Genomic DNA, 13758 nt, shown 5'->3' with positions numbered 1-13758 from the left:
ATGATAATACAAATGAAGCCTTTTTTAAATGAGAAAGACCTACCCAGATGTTGGTCGGCATTTCAAAAAATAGTCGTTATTACTATTATTATGCAAGATGTTGAGATTGTTGCTAATGGCAGCCCCAAATTGTCAATTTCCTAAATGGAAGAGAAGAGTGACTTCTTGAAGAGAAATATCCAGACTGATTAAAAAGTTATTTTCAGTTGCTATGAATGGTGTTCTGTAATCCCCTCCCTCTCCTGTTTGCTGCGCAGTTTCAAATGAAGCTGATCCTAATTAGAGATTTCATGTGTGAGAAACGAATTTGCTTGTGAATTCAATATATAATAATGGAAAGCTGGCTATAGACCACTGGGGGCTAACAACTAGACCTGTGTGGTAAAGTGTTGAGATTTGTGTCTGTAGCCGTCTGGACGAATTGGACAGTTAATTTGAATTAAAGGGGGAGAAAACAGATGTTCCACTGTCCTCTCTGACGGATAAAGAGGAATTCTGTGTTCTGTTTCTGTGGGACTTGAGTTACTTGGAATGACTGCGGATATACATTCACCTCTCTGTTTTACCAATTTAAGTGCAGTATTTGCATCATGAAAACTAGTGATGCTCAGGGTGAAAACCACCGAACGAAAGACAGCAAGCAGATCATTCAAGTCTCAAATCCAGCATTGGGTGATAGGATAAGAAGGCGTACCTTAACGAAATCTAGTGATAAAGTATAAGGGTACCACATTGGACGTGAAGTACATGACCATCTAATTTAGATTAGTGCGTATGTAACACTCACTTCCCACACACTGCTCTCACAAGTCATTCCTTCGACAGGATAAAGCCAGAAGGAAACCTGGTTAGACCTGCAGGTCTTTGGAGGGCAAGATCCTGCTTGAAATGGTGTAGTATCAATGGAGCAGGCATGAGACTCCATCAGTAAGCATCTCACTAGAAATTTTGAAAGTGTATCCCTCTGGCTTTGGTGGTGCCTGCCCTGTTGCTCCTAGCAAAAGAATGTTGTCTTGGAAACCATTTTGGTTTCTTTTATGAGTTATAAACTGCTGACATTCGCCACTTTGTATTCACAGTTGGGACACATGACCCATAAGTTAAATATTTACATTTTTGATCCCTGTGGGTTTTTTTTTTTTTTTTGGTAAATGAGTGGTTTGAAATAATCTATAAAATAAAAATAAACTGGAGGGTGTATTAAGGAGAAAATAAGTCATAAAAAGAAAGGTTGGGTGTGTGGAAGGGCGGATATATTAATTCTGCCCATTTCTCATTGATGGGGTAATGCTGGCGGTAGACAACTTGGATATGGGTTGAGTGTATAAGAAGTTGGCTTTTAAACCACCTTCTTACCCTCCCACCTGTTACCTTTCTGAGTTCTGCCTTGCTAGTGTTTGTGAGGGATGGGGAAGAGAGCGTTCAGTTCAGCATACTACATAAATTGGTAGACAGGGCAATTTCAAATCATCTGCACTTGGATTCTTCTGCCCTGTATTGAAGAACATCACAAAACAATCGTTTCTACTGTAAGGAAATTGTGGAATTGTTATTATATTATATTATAATATATTGTATATATTACATACAAGATGGATGTATTCTTTATGGAGATTCTCAGGATAAATTAATTTGTTCTTAGCATCAGGAACAGTTGCGTTTCTCCTGAGCAAATAAAAAAATAAACCTTAGGACACTGAGAATTGTGTCCTTAAAAGTCTTACTGTCACACTGACCACTAGAAAGCTCAAAGCTAAAGTTGCAACTTATTCATCGCAACTATATAAGTATGTGGTGTATATTTGTGTGCTGAGTTTATTTCTGGCTTTATTGTGTGTTTTTATGTTTTTTTCTCATTTACAGTAGTAGTAAGAATTAGGTTTGGCTGTGTGGAATCAAAACCCCCAAATACTAGTGGCTTAAACAAGATAGAAATTTCATTTTTTGGGGGGGGGGGTAAAATTCTGGGTAGGTAGTCCAAATTTGGAATGGCATCTCCACGATCATTGGGTACCCAAACTTCCAGTGCGTTGCTCTGCCATCCTCAACACACAGCTTCCAGCTCACGGTCCAGGATGGCTGCTCTTGCCATCAAGTCTGCAGCCAGTCAGCAGGAAGGGACCACCAATCCTCCCTTCTAAGGATACTTCCTAGAAATTGCACATACAGCTTCCATTTACATCCCACTGACCAGACCTTAGACATATGGGTGCACCTAGCTGTAAGGACAGCTGGGGAGCGGGGGTAGCCATGTATCTTATCTAAAAATGAGGAATCTTAATGCTGTAGAGGAAGGGGAGATGAGCTGTTGGGAAGCAAGTAGAAGGCTGTGGCAATTTAGATTATTTGATGCATCTTTGTGAACTATTTTAAATTCTATTCACACTGGGACAGGGGTGCTTATAAGTAATGAAGGAGTGAGTAAGTTTACATTCCTTAGAAGAAGGATGGATCTCGTTACTTCTTCTGTTTAACATGAGTCAGAATCTCAGAACGGGCTCTTCAATGCCATGGGGTTCTGAAACAGTTTCTGTAACCCCACTTTGGGATGTTCAGATCACTAAGGGTCTGCAAAGGTAGGGCTGTTGGGAGTGAGCTATTGTGGTTAATCTCTGAAAGCCCCTCGAGCAATATACATTCACTACTCAGAGATGGTTCTAGAAGTCTTTGATAAAAAGGAGAAAATCATTATTATTCAACGTAATTATCCCTCAGTATCCGCAGAGGCTGATTCCAGGACCCCCAGCCGATTCCCAGAACTGCGGATGCTTGAGGCCCTTATGTAAATGGAACAGTGCTGCTGTACCCGTGGGTTCTGCACCCTCAGTCAGCCGCCCGCGACCAGGATCGGCTGAGTCTGGGGATGCGGGATCTGAGCATACGGAGGGCGGAGTGCACATGCGGTTTTTTGGTAGACAAATATCTTGTGAAGAGTTTGGCTCTTGGGGTGTCCTGGTATTGTAAGAACATGACCAAAAGGATCTGGAATAGTGAAGTGTTTTGGAACTGGTGGCTGGAATGGCTGTTTTGTCATGAGACTTTAAAGTCATGGCCACACTAGAGCAGTGGTTTCCAGACTTCAGTGTGCCCAGGACTTTAGGGCCATCATTAAAACTACTGCTACCTGGCGCCCACCTTCAGAGATGCTCATTTGTTAGCTTGGGGGCAGAATTTGACAGGTACTGGACTAACGGATATTGATTGCCCAACGTTAACGATTTCTAAATGGAGTTAATTAAACTTTCCTTTGAAATAGAGCATGAACAAGTCATTGGAAAACACAGGATATGCTTTAAATAGTTTATTTTCCCAAGTTTCTGAGGGGTCCAGCATTTCTCCTCCCCATGACAATCTCTTTTGTGAAGCATGACTCTCAGACCAGTTGAGCACAGTTGAATTCCTGCCTAAACTTAGTTAATGACTTGATGAGGGCTTTTAGCACTCTCTTGCAGCTCTGGGCACCTGACATGCCAGGCATCAGTGAGCATGGAGAAGGCGTCCTTAGGTTCCTCCTCACCATGGAAACCAGTGCACACTGATCTGTGTCCGTCAGTTTTCAGGCTGGTGACTGGTCACCTGTGTCGTAGCAACAGGAGAAGGCTGCAGTTGATCTCGGCATTTCACGTGCTCTGGAAACAGGGTTTCAATCCCAGGCCCTGGCTTCTTCCTCTGTGTAGATTCCTGGTGAGATGTTGTTTGGACTCTGGGAGTTGAGGGGACCTGAGAGCAACAGAGTGGGAGAGAAATTCTGGACCATGAACAATATTGGTGGCTGATGTATGCAAATTGGAGGTGTTAGCTGAACCAGTAAAAAAAAAAAAAAGGTATGAATTTTAGGGGAGGGGAGGGAATCCCATTCATTTTTTAAATCGAAATACAGTTGGTTTACAATGCTGCGTTAACTTCTGGTGTGCAGCACAGCGACTCAGCCACACACACACATGCATATATGTTCCTTTTCATACTCCTTTACATTCCGGGCTACCACCAGGTGTTGAATATAGCTCCCTGTGCTATACAGTAGGACCCTGCTGTTCACCTATTTTACATACAGTAGTTAGTATCTGCAAATCCTGAACTCCTAGTTTATCCCTCCATCCCCCATCTCCCCTCTGGTAACCACAAGTTTGCTCGCTATGTCTGTGAGCATATATGGATTTGCAAAACTCCAAAAGTTATAAAGTACTGCACTGTGTTGGGCTGGTAAGCGTATAAATCAGTCAGATAGCTATGGAAGGCAATTTGTCAATATCTTTCAAAATTACAAATGTACATGACCTAAGTTTCAGCAATTCCCTTTCTAGAAATTTCTCCTACAAGTATACTCTCACATACGTGAAGTGACACATATAGAGGCTATTCACTGCAGTGTTTTGGGAGTGCAAAATATGGACTGCACCATAAATAGAAAATGACTGAATAAATTACAGTAAATCCATATGATATGTGCAAAAGAATGAAGCTTTTATGTAGTGCTCTAGAAGGAGTCCAAAAGTGTATCATTAAGTGAGCAAGAGTGAGGAGCAGAACAGATGTATGGCATGCTGCCATTTGTCAACCACGAGTACAGGAAGTTGACTCCCTCGCCTGCAAAGGAGAACTAATGTCTGCTCTTCTGGGCAACCTGAGGAGATAGGACACACAATTCTGGATCCTACTTTTGCTGCTGAAGTTGCTAGCCCTCCCCTAACTGGGTGAACAGACCCAGACCCTCAAGGACCTGTGCAGTGCTCACCAGTCCCCTGCCGTCCGCATGCCCGGTATCCAGTGGTACTGGCAGGAACCATACTTTTTGATTCGCAGTGAACTAGGACTTCTTTCCTCCTGGACTGGGTCTATGCGGGGTTGGGAGTTAGCATTTAAACTTACTTTTGTTTCATTCATACCCGATGAATCTTTGTTGGTGGTATAAAAGCCCACTGTAGAAATAGAGAAATCACTTTCAGTTTCTGGTGTGCAACTAGAAAATTCGTCTTTAATCAGATGATGATAACCTTGTGTGCCATTTACCCAGGGTTTTTACAAAGCAGATATCAGTGGTTAGTGTATAAAAATCCCACGCAAGCCCGGGCTTGCTTTCATGTTTCAGTTACCTTCATGACTGCCAGCAGAATTAGCAGGTAGATTGGCTTTGTAGGAAGCCAGTAGGAAGTATGTTGTCCATTCAATGTTTGACCATTTGGCTTCGCCTTGAGGTTTAGCATAACACAGGAAACATTAGGTTGGGAGATAAAAACCTCTATATGTCTCTAGCGTTTTTGTATGTCTTACAAGGAAGTAATCATGAATTTGTGCAAAGATCTGACTACAAGAATGTGTATAGTAGATGTGTTGATAATCATGAAAAATGGGAGGCATCCATAATAGCCAACCATAAGGAGTTGGTTAAATTCTGGTACAGTGATACAGCCAAGAGCACAGCGGACATTTAAAAATGATAATGTAGAAGAATATTTAACAACATGCAGAAATGTTCATGACATATGAAGAGGGAAAAGCTGGCCTCAAAATAAATCACAGCACTGATCTTGTTTTAAAATTATTATACGTGCAACAACAAAAAACATACACTGAGTGACTATACACCACAGATTATTAGCGCTTGTCATATTTTGTGATGGGATGTGGATAAAGTTTTAATTTTCTTCTTAAGATTATGAATACTTTTTTACAAAAATACGCTTGATTACTTTTGCAAGAAAGCATCTTAAAAAAGCTGTTATGAGAAGGGCATCAGATGGAAACATCGCTGAGCACCTCTCCCTACACAGTTGCAGCAGGCCAATGTTGGGAGCCCCCTCTAGAGCCCCACGTCTCGGCCTCACCCTCTCAGGCTCACCCCCGGCCCTGGGTCTGGCCTGCTCCTGGGCAGACTCTCCGAGTCTCTGCCTTGTTCCTCAGTATTGATGTCTGGACAGTGTCTGTCCCACCTACCTGACCAGGGGCCCTTGCGATGATTAGGTCATCTAGAAGACCACCCGCCCCCCGCCAGTTTTAGATGGAATTTTGATTGAATTCTTTCTGAATACTTCAGTAGTTTTTAAGAAAAAACTTTCTTGAGCATCCAGCTGCAGCCTCCTGTGAGCACTTGGCCCTTGTTTGAGAATGCCGGAGTCTGTTGCCATGGAAACAACACTCAAGTCAGACTGCTACAGAAAGACCTCTCCTGAGCCCCCAGGAACATACTGTTTCCTTCAGTTTGGTTCCTTTTGGTTTAAGTAGGCATGGAAACCCTCCCTTTCTGGGGAACCTGCTTTCCTTGGCCAGACGTTGATGAATGGATGGTCAAAGAGAGCAAATAAATTTTCAGCTGTTTGAGATGTCTGTCACAGAAAGGGCAGGTTGAATTTTGAGGGGTGAATTCTAATGAGAATTAGAGTCTTTGTTTTGCACAAGTGCTTTTAAGAATGGCCAACCTTTCCCATAAGTGGGATTAAGTTGCTCATGGCTCCTAAGTCACAAAGTTTTAGCTGATGCGTGCTTCCCTACCTTGCAAGCTGCTGCAGCCAAAATCTGTTACGGTGTGATCAGAGCTCACCTTGAATATGCATCAGGCTTTCCTACAATACTTTCAAACTAAGTGTTTTTTTTCATTTCTCATATATTTTAAATTCATGTTCTTGCGCTGCAGTTCTATGATGTCGAACGTTAATGTAACTCTTTTATTAGAGACTTAGAAAGGGGAAGTGATTTTTCTCAGAATGCATACAGTGAAAAAGCCATTATACAGTGTGTAGGAACAGGCTAATCACCATTCTATTCAACGAAGAGTGACCTCATGGTGCTCCAGCCTCTCTGTTATTCCCTCCTGAGCCCCAGTCATCACTGGCCTTCCAGTTTGTGGCCTGGAGCCAACAATCTTGAAAATCCCTGTGAAGAACAACATATAAATAAAAAGATTCAGCAAGATTATGGGGAAGAGAAAGCGCAAACCCCCGTGTGGGTAAACCATGCCTCCTTCACATTCCAATTTATATTTCCGAAGCTTAAAATATTCTGAAACCCCTAAAGAATGTGTGGAAAGTAGAAATGTTTCTTAAAAACAAATATTCTACAGAAACTAAGAAACATTCACATGTCAATCAAGAGTAGAAGGGATACATAAGTGGTGGTGTGGTCGTACAATGGAATAATGGCAATGAGAACAGAATGAGCTACTGGGTAAAACTGAAATTCATTATGCTGAAGGGAGAAAGCAAGAGACAAAGAGAATGTGCTGTGTGAAGTTCTAGCTGAATCGTTTATCAGAACTAATCTCTGGGGGGAAGAAAAGTCAATGGAGCTTCCCTGGGAGTATGGGAGCGTGGGGGTGAGCATGACTGGGGAGGGGTGCCAGGGAGCTTTCTGAAATGATGCAATTGTGCTCCATCTGGACTGGGCTGATAGTCACATGGGTCACATGCATTTGTCAAAACTCAACAAAATTTACACTTAAAACCTGTGCATTTTTTGTGTATAAATTATACCTCAATGAAAAAAAAGTGTATTGGATAGCTTTTCTCAGCAAGGCATATTTCTAAGTGCTTTACATGATTTAACTTACTTCATTCTCACAAAAATCTAAGGGAGGAGATGTTCATTTGCATTTTACTGATGGGGAAACCGAGGCACAGAGCAATTACATAGACACCGAAGGTAATGGAGCTAGTGTCTGGGGCCGGGATTCGAACACTGACAGTTCAGGTCCAGAGATGGACTCTTAGCGGTTGAACCGTGTTTCATACGGGCCAGCGGTGACAACCAGCTTGCCGTTTCCCCTTTCCTCTAAGAGCTTTTCCAAATGTGATAGCAGAACAATTGCTCATATAAGCAGAAAGAATTATGCAATGAAGTAGGTGCTCTTCAGTCAAAGGAACTTAGACCAGGGAGTGTTGCCCCCAACTGTCCTTTTGGCCATAGCAATATATAGATTTGGTGGCTTTCAGTGAGTTGACAGTAGTGGGAGTGGAAGGAGATGAAGCGTTTCTGAGTGCCCTAGGATTCTACAGTCCTCTGATTTTATGAATATGACTGAAAGCATGCCCAGGACGTGGCAGATATGGGGCTGATTCTACATGTAAACACGACTTAATGAGAGATCAGATATTTTCCTGATCTCGGTTATCTCATGCTAAAGTGGTTGGCTGTCAGTTGCCAGGGGACTCAATTTCAAGACTGTCATTTGTGTGCCTTTCCCTGTTCCATGTCCATAGGCAGTATCCCTTCTATCAGTCGGTATCTTTCCATTTTGCAAAAGGCATAGTGAGTAAGAGGAGCTGGCTTGGCACAGATCCATTGTTTACTTTCTAGAGTCACTTGAAATAAAAATGCAAATAGTCCACCAATGACCAGCATAGAAATTACTCCTCCTGCATCCCGGGGTAGTCCCATTGCCTTTGTAACATAAAGGAAAACAGAATCATCATCGTAAGCTTGTGTTGTCTTTAGATCCGGAAAAAGGATGGGTAAGTGTACACTTCTCTACCTACTTTAGCTTAAAACAGAGTTGTTTTTTTATTAAGTAACAGGTTGTAAAAAGGGAGCTTTCTTAAGACCAGATGGTTCATTGGCGCCATATGGTGCACCTGTACCATGCATTTCTTCCTTAAGTCCTGTGCTCCTGCCTGTTTAAAATGTGAATGGTCGCCTCCGCTTTCCCTGCTCCAGTACACTCAGGGTAGTTTAATCCTTCCTGGCACACTGCGTCCTTCAATATCTCCTTTATAAACATGCCTGATTTTGGAATTGTTCTGTAATTGGACATCAGCCTCACTGGGTAGGTGCACGTCTTAAGCTCTTCACAGTGGCTTACCAGCCTAACTGAACTACAGAAATATAAAAGCAATGAGGTGGGAGTATTTGCAAAATGAATGCATGTTGATAATCTGTGTATTTACAGAGACCTTCTCACTCAGACCTAACTGCTTGGTTATGCTGCTTTTACCAATGGAAAGGAAAATCAAAGAAAATTTTCCATAGTCCATGATTCCAATCTATTCTTGGCTGAGACCCTAAGGCTTCTGCAGGATCAGAGAACTTGTTTTCATAACCATAGCTTTTGGATTGAAGTGAGAAATGCCATTTCTTCCCTCCTCTCCCTTTTTGCAAACCAATGGAATAGAACAAGGAGACCAAGAAGCAGGAAGGCAAACTTCCATCTTTACTGAAATTAGGAAACATTCATACCTGGACCTGTAATACTGTCTTTGAAACAGGGCTTTCAGATACGTGTAAACTGCGCCAGTGTGAAGACAGACTCAGAGAGGAGGCTAGGGACTTCAAATTTCGTGGGCAAACTAGAGAGACTGCAGAATTGTTTGAAGTAGATTTCACAGCCTTGGCTTGAAACGAGGTAAGGGCGCATAGTCTGACAGCAGCAGTGACCTCAGGTGACAACTGAGCGAACACCTAGAAAACACCCTGACATTCCATCTTCGCCATCACCGAAGACCATGGGAGGTGTGGAGGACAAACTGTAAGGAACGAAGAGCCCTCCAGCTTCTACGTCTGCCAAAGAAGAGCGAAGACATCACCATCCCCAAAAAACCTCCATCGACTGGTTTCACTGGGAAGAGGGAAACTTCCAACCAGCCCAGAGCCACTCACAACATTCACAGGGGACTGGTGAGTTTTCTGAAGGCAACAAGCCTCAAGTGCTCACCAGCTCATTCGCCTGATCCTTACCCTTACTGCCCTTTCTTCTAATACGGCTCAGAAACAACACCACCCTCCTCAGTTCAAGGACAGACAACATTCAAAAAGAAATCACAGGACTTAGGTGAACATGTAGTATTTAAAAAGAAATATCACACATACACCCAGACATAGATGAATAAAACACATCTGAAAAATTACACTGCAAAGCGAATGAAAATTAGACAATGTATTTCTCCAAGAAGTAATCTGGTAACATACATTAATACCAGATATATACACACACTTCAATTCACCTAGGAAATCATCCTGTAGAATTTCACTGTCCATTATATTAGTCACAGATATTTGATATATGGAACTATTTCATGTGTGGAACTGAGGAACTAAAATTTTAATTTGAAAACATACTCATTTCAGTTATTGGAAACTTTTGGATGTTATTTGGAACAACTTGGGGATTTAAGTTTACTTTTCAACTGTAAATTTTATGAGATCTAATTACAGATCAAGTATTGCCAATGAAAATTTAGTGTCTCACAATATGCTCTAAGTATAAAATATACACTAGATTTTTTAAAGACTTAATTCAATAAAAATAATGTAAAATATGTCATCGAATTAATATCTTACTAATATAATAATATATTGTTAAAATTAATTTTACCAGTTTCTTTTACCTTTTCGATGTGGCTACTAAAAAATGTTAAATTACATGCAACTTGCATTATATTTTGATCAAACGGCATACACTATGCCATAGGCTTTTATGAAGGCTCACATCAGAACATAGAGAACAGAAGAAAAAGACATGTAAATACATTTCTCTAAGATCAAGTCTAAGTACTGAAAGGGCACATTAAGTTCCCAGAAAAATATGATACAAGTGATCAATAATTAGAAATATCCGAGTATATTGTACTTCAGAGATAAGGGGTTCTTTGGGCATTTAGGACCCTACTTCACCACCACCACCACACAGACACAGACACACACACACAGAGACACACACACACACACACAAACACAAAATCAACTACACATGGATTAAAAAAAAATTACTCTCTTGCATGAGCAAAAGTGAAAGCACAAATAAATTACTTAAGGTATTCCAAAACCTTTTTCATATTCTTTCTTTTATGTGAATCCCCTTTTAATCCAGTCATCAGTGCTTCTGTTTTCTTATACAGTGTAGTCTTTATGCCATTAAGAGCACTGGTGATGAGCATTTCATTAAAAGGCATCTCACCATTGTTTCCAGAATTTCCTTCTGAGACAGAAAACATTCTGGGGACTGGAGACAGCACCTCACTTTGGCACACCACAGTGGGTAATTCTCAGTAGTGGAGAGGTTGGGGATGAGAGGGAAGGGGAGGAGGGAGGTTCTGTAGATCTGAAATGTTCCCTGCTGTTTGTCTTCTTTCCATTTAAAACTGATTCCACGGTAGAAGTATCAATCTGTGGAAATAGCTTTTTTTTTTCCCTCCTCAAAGCAGAAAGTTCTGTGGGAGAAGTAGCTGAGCTCAAAATGCATTAGGGATCCAACTGCAGTTCAGTGTTGATGGATTCAGCAATCTGCAGCAGTCCTCCAAAGAGTGCAGGCTGTGGTTTCCTCCTGGGATGACCTCACCAGGACCCTTGGCAACGGTGCTGGTGAAACGTAGAATGAAACAGTTAGTTGAGCCGCAGAAGACAGAAACAGTAGATGAGCAGAAGACGACACGTTAGAAATAGCACCGGGCAGGAAGCTGGTTTCCTCCCTCACTTTTCAGTTAGGGTGGGTTACGGACAGAGGCACCAGAGAAATAGTTTTGACTCTTAAATCCTCTTTGGACTGAAGGACCCTCCTTATATTTCCTCTAGGGTAAACAAATAAAAGATAGAACCAATCTTTATAAAACACCTGCACATTAAGAAAGGCAGATGGAGTGGTGATACTGATTTTGAAAACAGGGTGGAGGTGGCCGGCGTGAGTCACTGATGGCCCCTCATCCACTGTAGCTCATCACCATCACCATGTTGTCAGGACAGCCTGCATCGCTGGATACCCTTGAAGGGGGGGGGGCAGTACCTAGTACCTAGTACCAGAGTGCTAGTTAAGGGCATGGGCTCTGTGGGCAGAAAGACTCAAATTTTCTTGGGTCTTCCTATATTGATTGTGCTTGCACTCATTTTGCTTGGGTAAGTGACATGGCCTCCCTACGCCTTGATTTTATCCAATGTTTAAAAAAGCAATAGTGCCTAATTTATGCAGTGGTTGCGCGGTTGAGATGAGTTAATTCCTACAAAGTGCCTAATACGTAGTTGGGGAGCATACTAAAATGTTTCAGTAGCACTAGTTAGTGCTGTGGTTTTAGTCTTTTTAAAGATTTCAATTCATTATTGGAAAAAATGGACAGAAATTTAGATGAAGCTAGAAGTAGATAACATTTAATGAGAGCTTATTATATTCCAATGCTCTTCTACAAATGTTACATGAAGTATCAATTTCAATCTTGAATGATACAGTTATTAGCCTCATTTCACCTATGAAGAGACTCAGGCAGGCTCAGAGATGTTAAGTACCTTGCTCAAGGACACACAGATGTGTAAATTGAAGAGCTAGTGTATGAATACAATCATTGTAGTATGGTTCTAGCCTTCGTTTAGGAAAGTCAAGATGAAAGGCAGTTAGAAATGCCACACAAGTTCTTAAATTGGGTTATGAGGTTATAAAAATAAGTGGGTGGGGTCTTAGGTCTATTTTTTACGATTACTAATAGATAGAAAGAAGTTATCATTGGGCTAATAGCTCAGGGGTAGAGCACATGCTTGGCATGCACAAGGTTCTAGGTTCAATCCCCAGTATCTCCATTAAAAAAAAGTTATCACCAAGAATACAATACCTGCTCAGGAGGCTCTGGCAACAAGATACTACATTGGTCGTGTCTCCAGCTAAGCTGGAGTTGAAGGCATATTCCAAAATGTGATGGCAGCCACTGTCTACAGGACTGTTGGTGAGCATGCCTGGAAGTGGGGCAGAATGTCATTTATTTAATTAATGAAGTCACCGAACTCTCCTATTCCTAGCTTCCCAACCATGCTCCATGCATTTCACTTCACAATATGCTTAACAGCAGCTCTGCCTATCAGCTTTCTGCAGCAGCATATGCTGCATATGCAGGCTGAAGGCACCAGCCCCTGAAAACTGCCATCCTGTGGGCACAGGGAGACAGGACACGAAGTAGAGGAGGCAGTACCTGCGATGCAGGCTGTCATGAAGCAGGCGATGGTCCCCGCAATCAGAGCTCTCACTGCCCCAGAGGCGATGTCACGCTTTCTGGAAGGAGTTATGGATGCTGGGAAACACGGAAGCAGGTAGGAGAGATTAATGTTGAGGCTATTGACTAGAATTCCAAATTCCCAGCTTCTGAGAATTGTTCTGGGGCTGGAGTCTCAGGTCAGCTGACTTTTCTTTTCTCCTTTTTTAACTGAGCTGGAAAATTGAAGATTTCAAAAGCTTCGTGACGAGGTCCACATGCAGAGAAGTTCCTCTGGTGTGGGAGAACTCACGGTATGCTGACGGCATTGCAAGGCAAGTGGGTCACAAGGAAGGATCCCAAATATCTGCAAGGCATCTGTCACCATCTCCTTCCACACCCACAGTGGCACAGAATTAATTAATCAATCATAGCATTTTCCCATTGAACTCCCACTGGCCCTCCAAATCCTTCTCCAGGTGGTCATTGCAAATCCGCTGGAACTGGTATACAAAGTGAAACCTATCTGTCCTCTTTGAGTGGAGTAACATGTGTGCCTTTGAGCAAATTCTTCCCGATGCTAGCTTGGTATACAGAGGAAAACTGCACTGCAGAATTAAAATTAGACCTCAAAGGACTTACTGTAGTGCTGGAGCTTTTTTTTTTTTTTCTGACACAAATAATGCTACAGAGCAACGTGGAGATCTGAAACATGTTTACATCATATCTGTTGTTGAAGAACATTCTTTTCACTTACTGAGTCCGCCGATCACTATTCCCAGGGAACCGATATTGGCAAAACCACAGAGAGCGTAAGTGGCAACTGTCTCAGAACGTATCTGGAAATAAGCATAAACACAGAGATGTGCACATGGTGTGAGCCAGC

At 42.0% G+C, this 13758-nt stretch overlaps 1 protein-coding gene and 1 long non-coding RNA gene across 2 annotated transcripts in view; both read right to left on the bottom strand.

Moving 5' to 3' along the window:
* Nucleotides 1-3286: 3286 nt before the first annotated feature.
* LOC140695806 (uncharacterized) lies at nucleotides 3287-6087 on the bottom strand. The gene is made up of 4 exons (XR_012071631.1): nucleotides 5935-6087; nucleotides 5094-5189; nucleotides 4736-4919; nucleotides 3287-3720 (listed from the first exon to the last, which is right to left on the bottom strand). It is a non-coding gene; the product is annotated as an uncharacterized lncRNA (long non-coding RNA).
* Nucleotides 6088-10689: 4602 nt separating this feature from the next.
* Nucleotides 10690-13758, bottom strand: part of SLC28A3 (solute carrier family 28 member 3) — a 46502-nt gene continuing 43433 nt past the window's right edge. Inside the window, exons 15-18 of the mRNA XM_006209244.3 lie at nucleotides 13630-13711; nucleotides 12873-12971; nucleotides 12519-12639; nucleotides 10690-11283 (exon numbers count right to left, since the gene is read on the bottom strand). Of these exons, the coding sequence (XP_006209306.2) occupies nucleotides 11157-11283; nucleotides 12519-12639; nucleotides 12873-12971; nucleotides 13630-13711 (429 nt within the window). The 3' untranslated portion in view covers nucleotides 10690-11156. The remainder of the gene's footprint in view (nucleotides 11284-12518; nucleotides 12640-12872; nucleotides 12972-13629; nucleotides 13712-13758) is intronic.

Source organism: Vicugna pacos, chromosome 4 (assembly GCF_048564905.1).
Source record: "Vicugna pacos chromosome 4, VicPac4, whole genome shotgun sequence".
Taxonomy (NCBI): domain Eukaryota; kingdom Metazoa; phylum Chordata; class Mammalia; order Artiodactyla; family Camelidae; genus Vicugna; species Vicugna pacos.
This window is presented reverse-complemented; position numbering and strand designations above follow the sequence as displayed.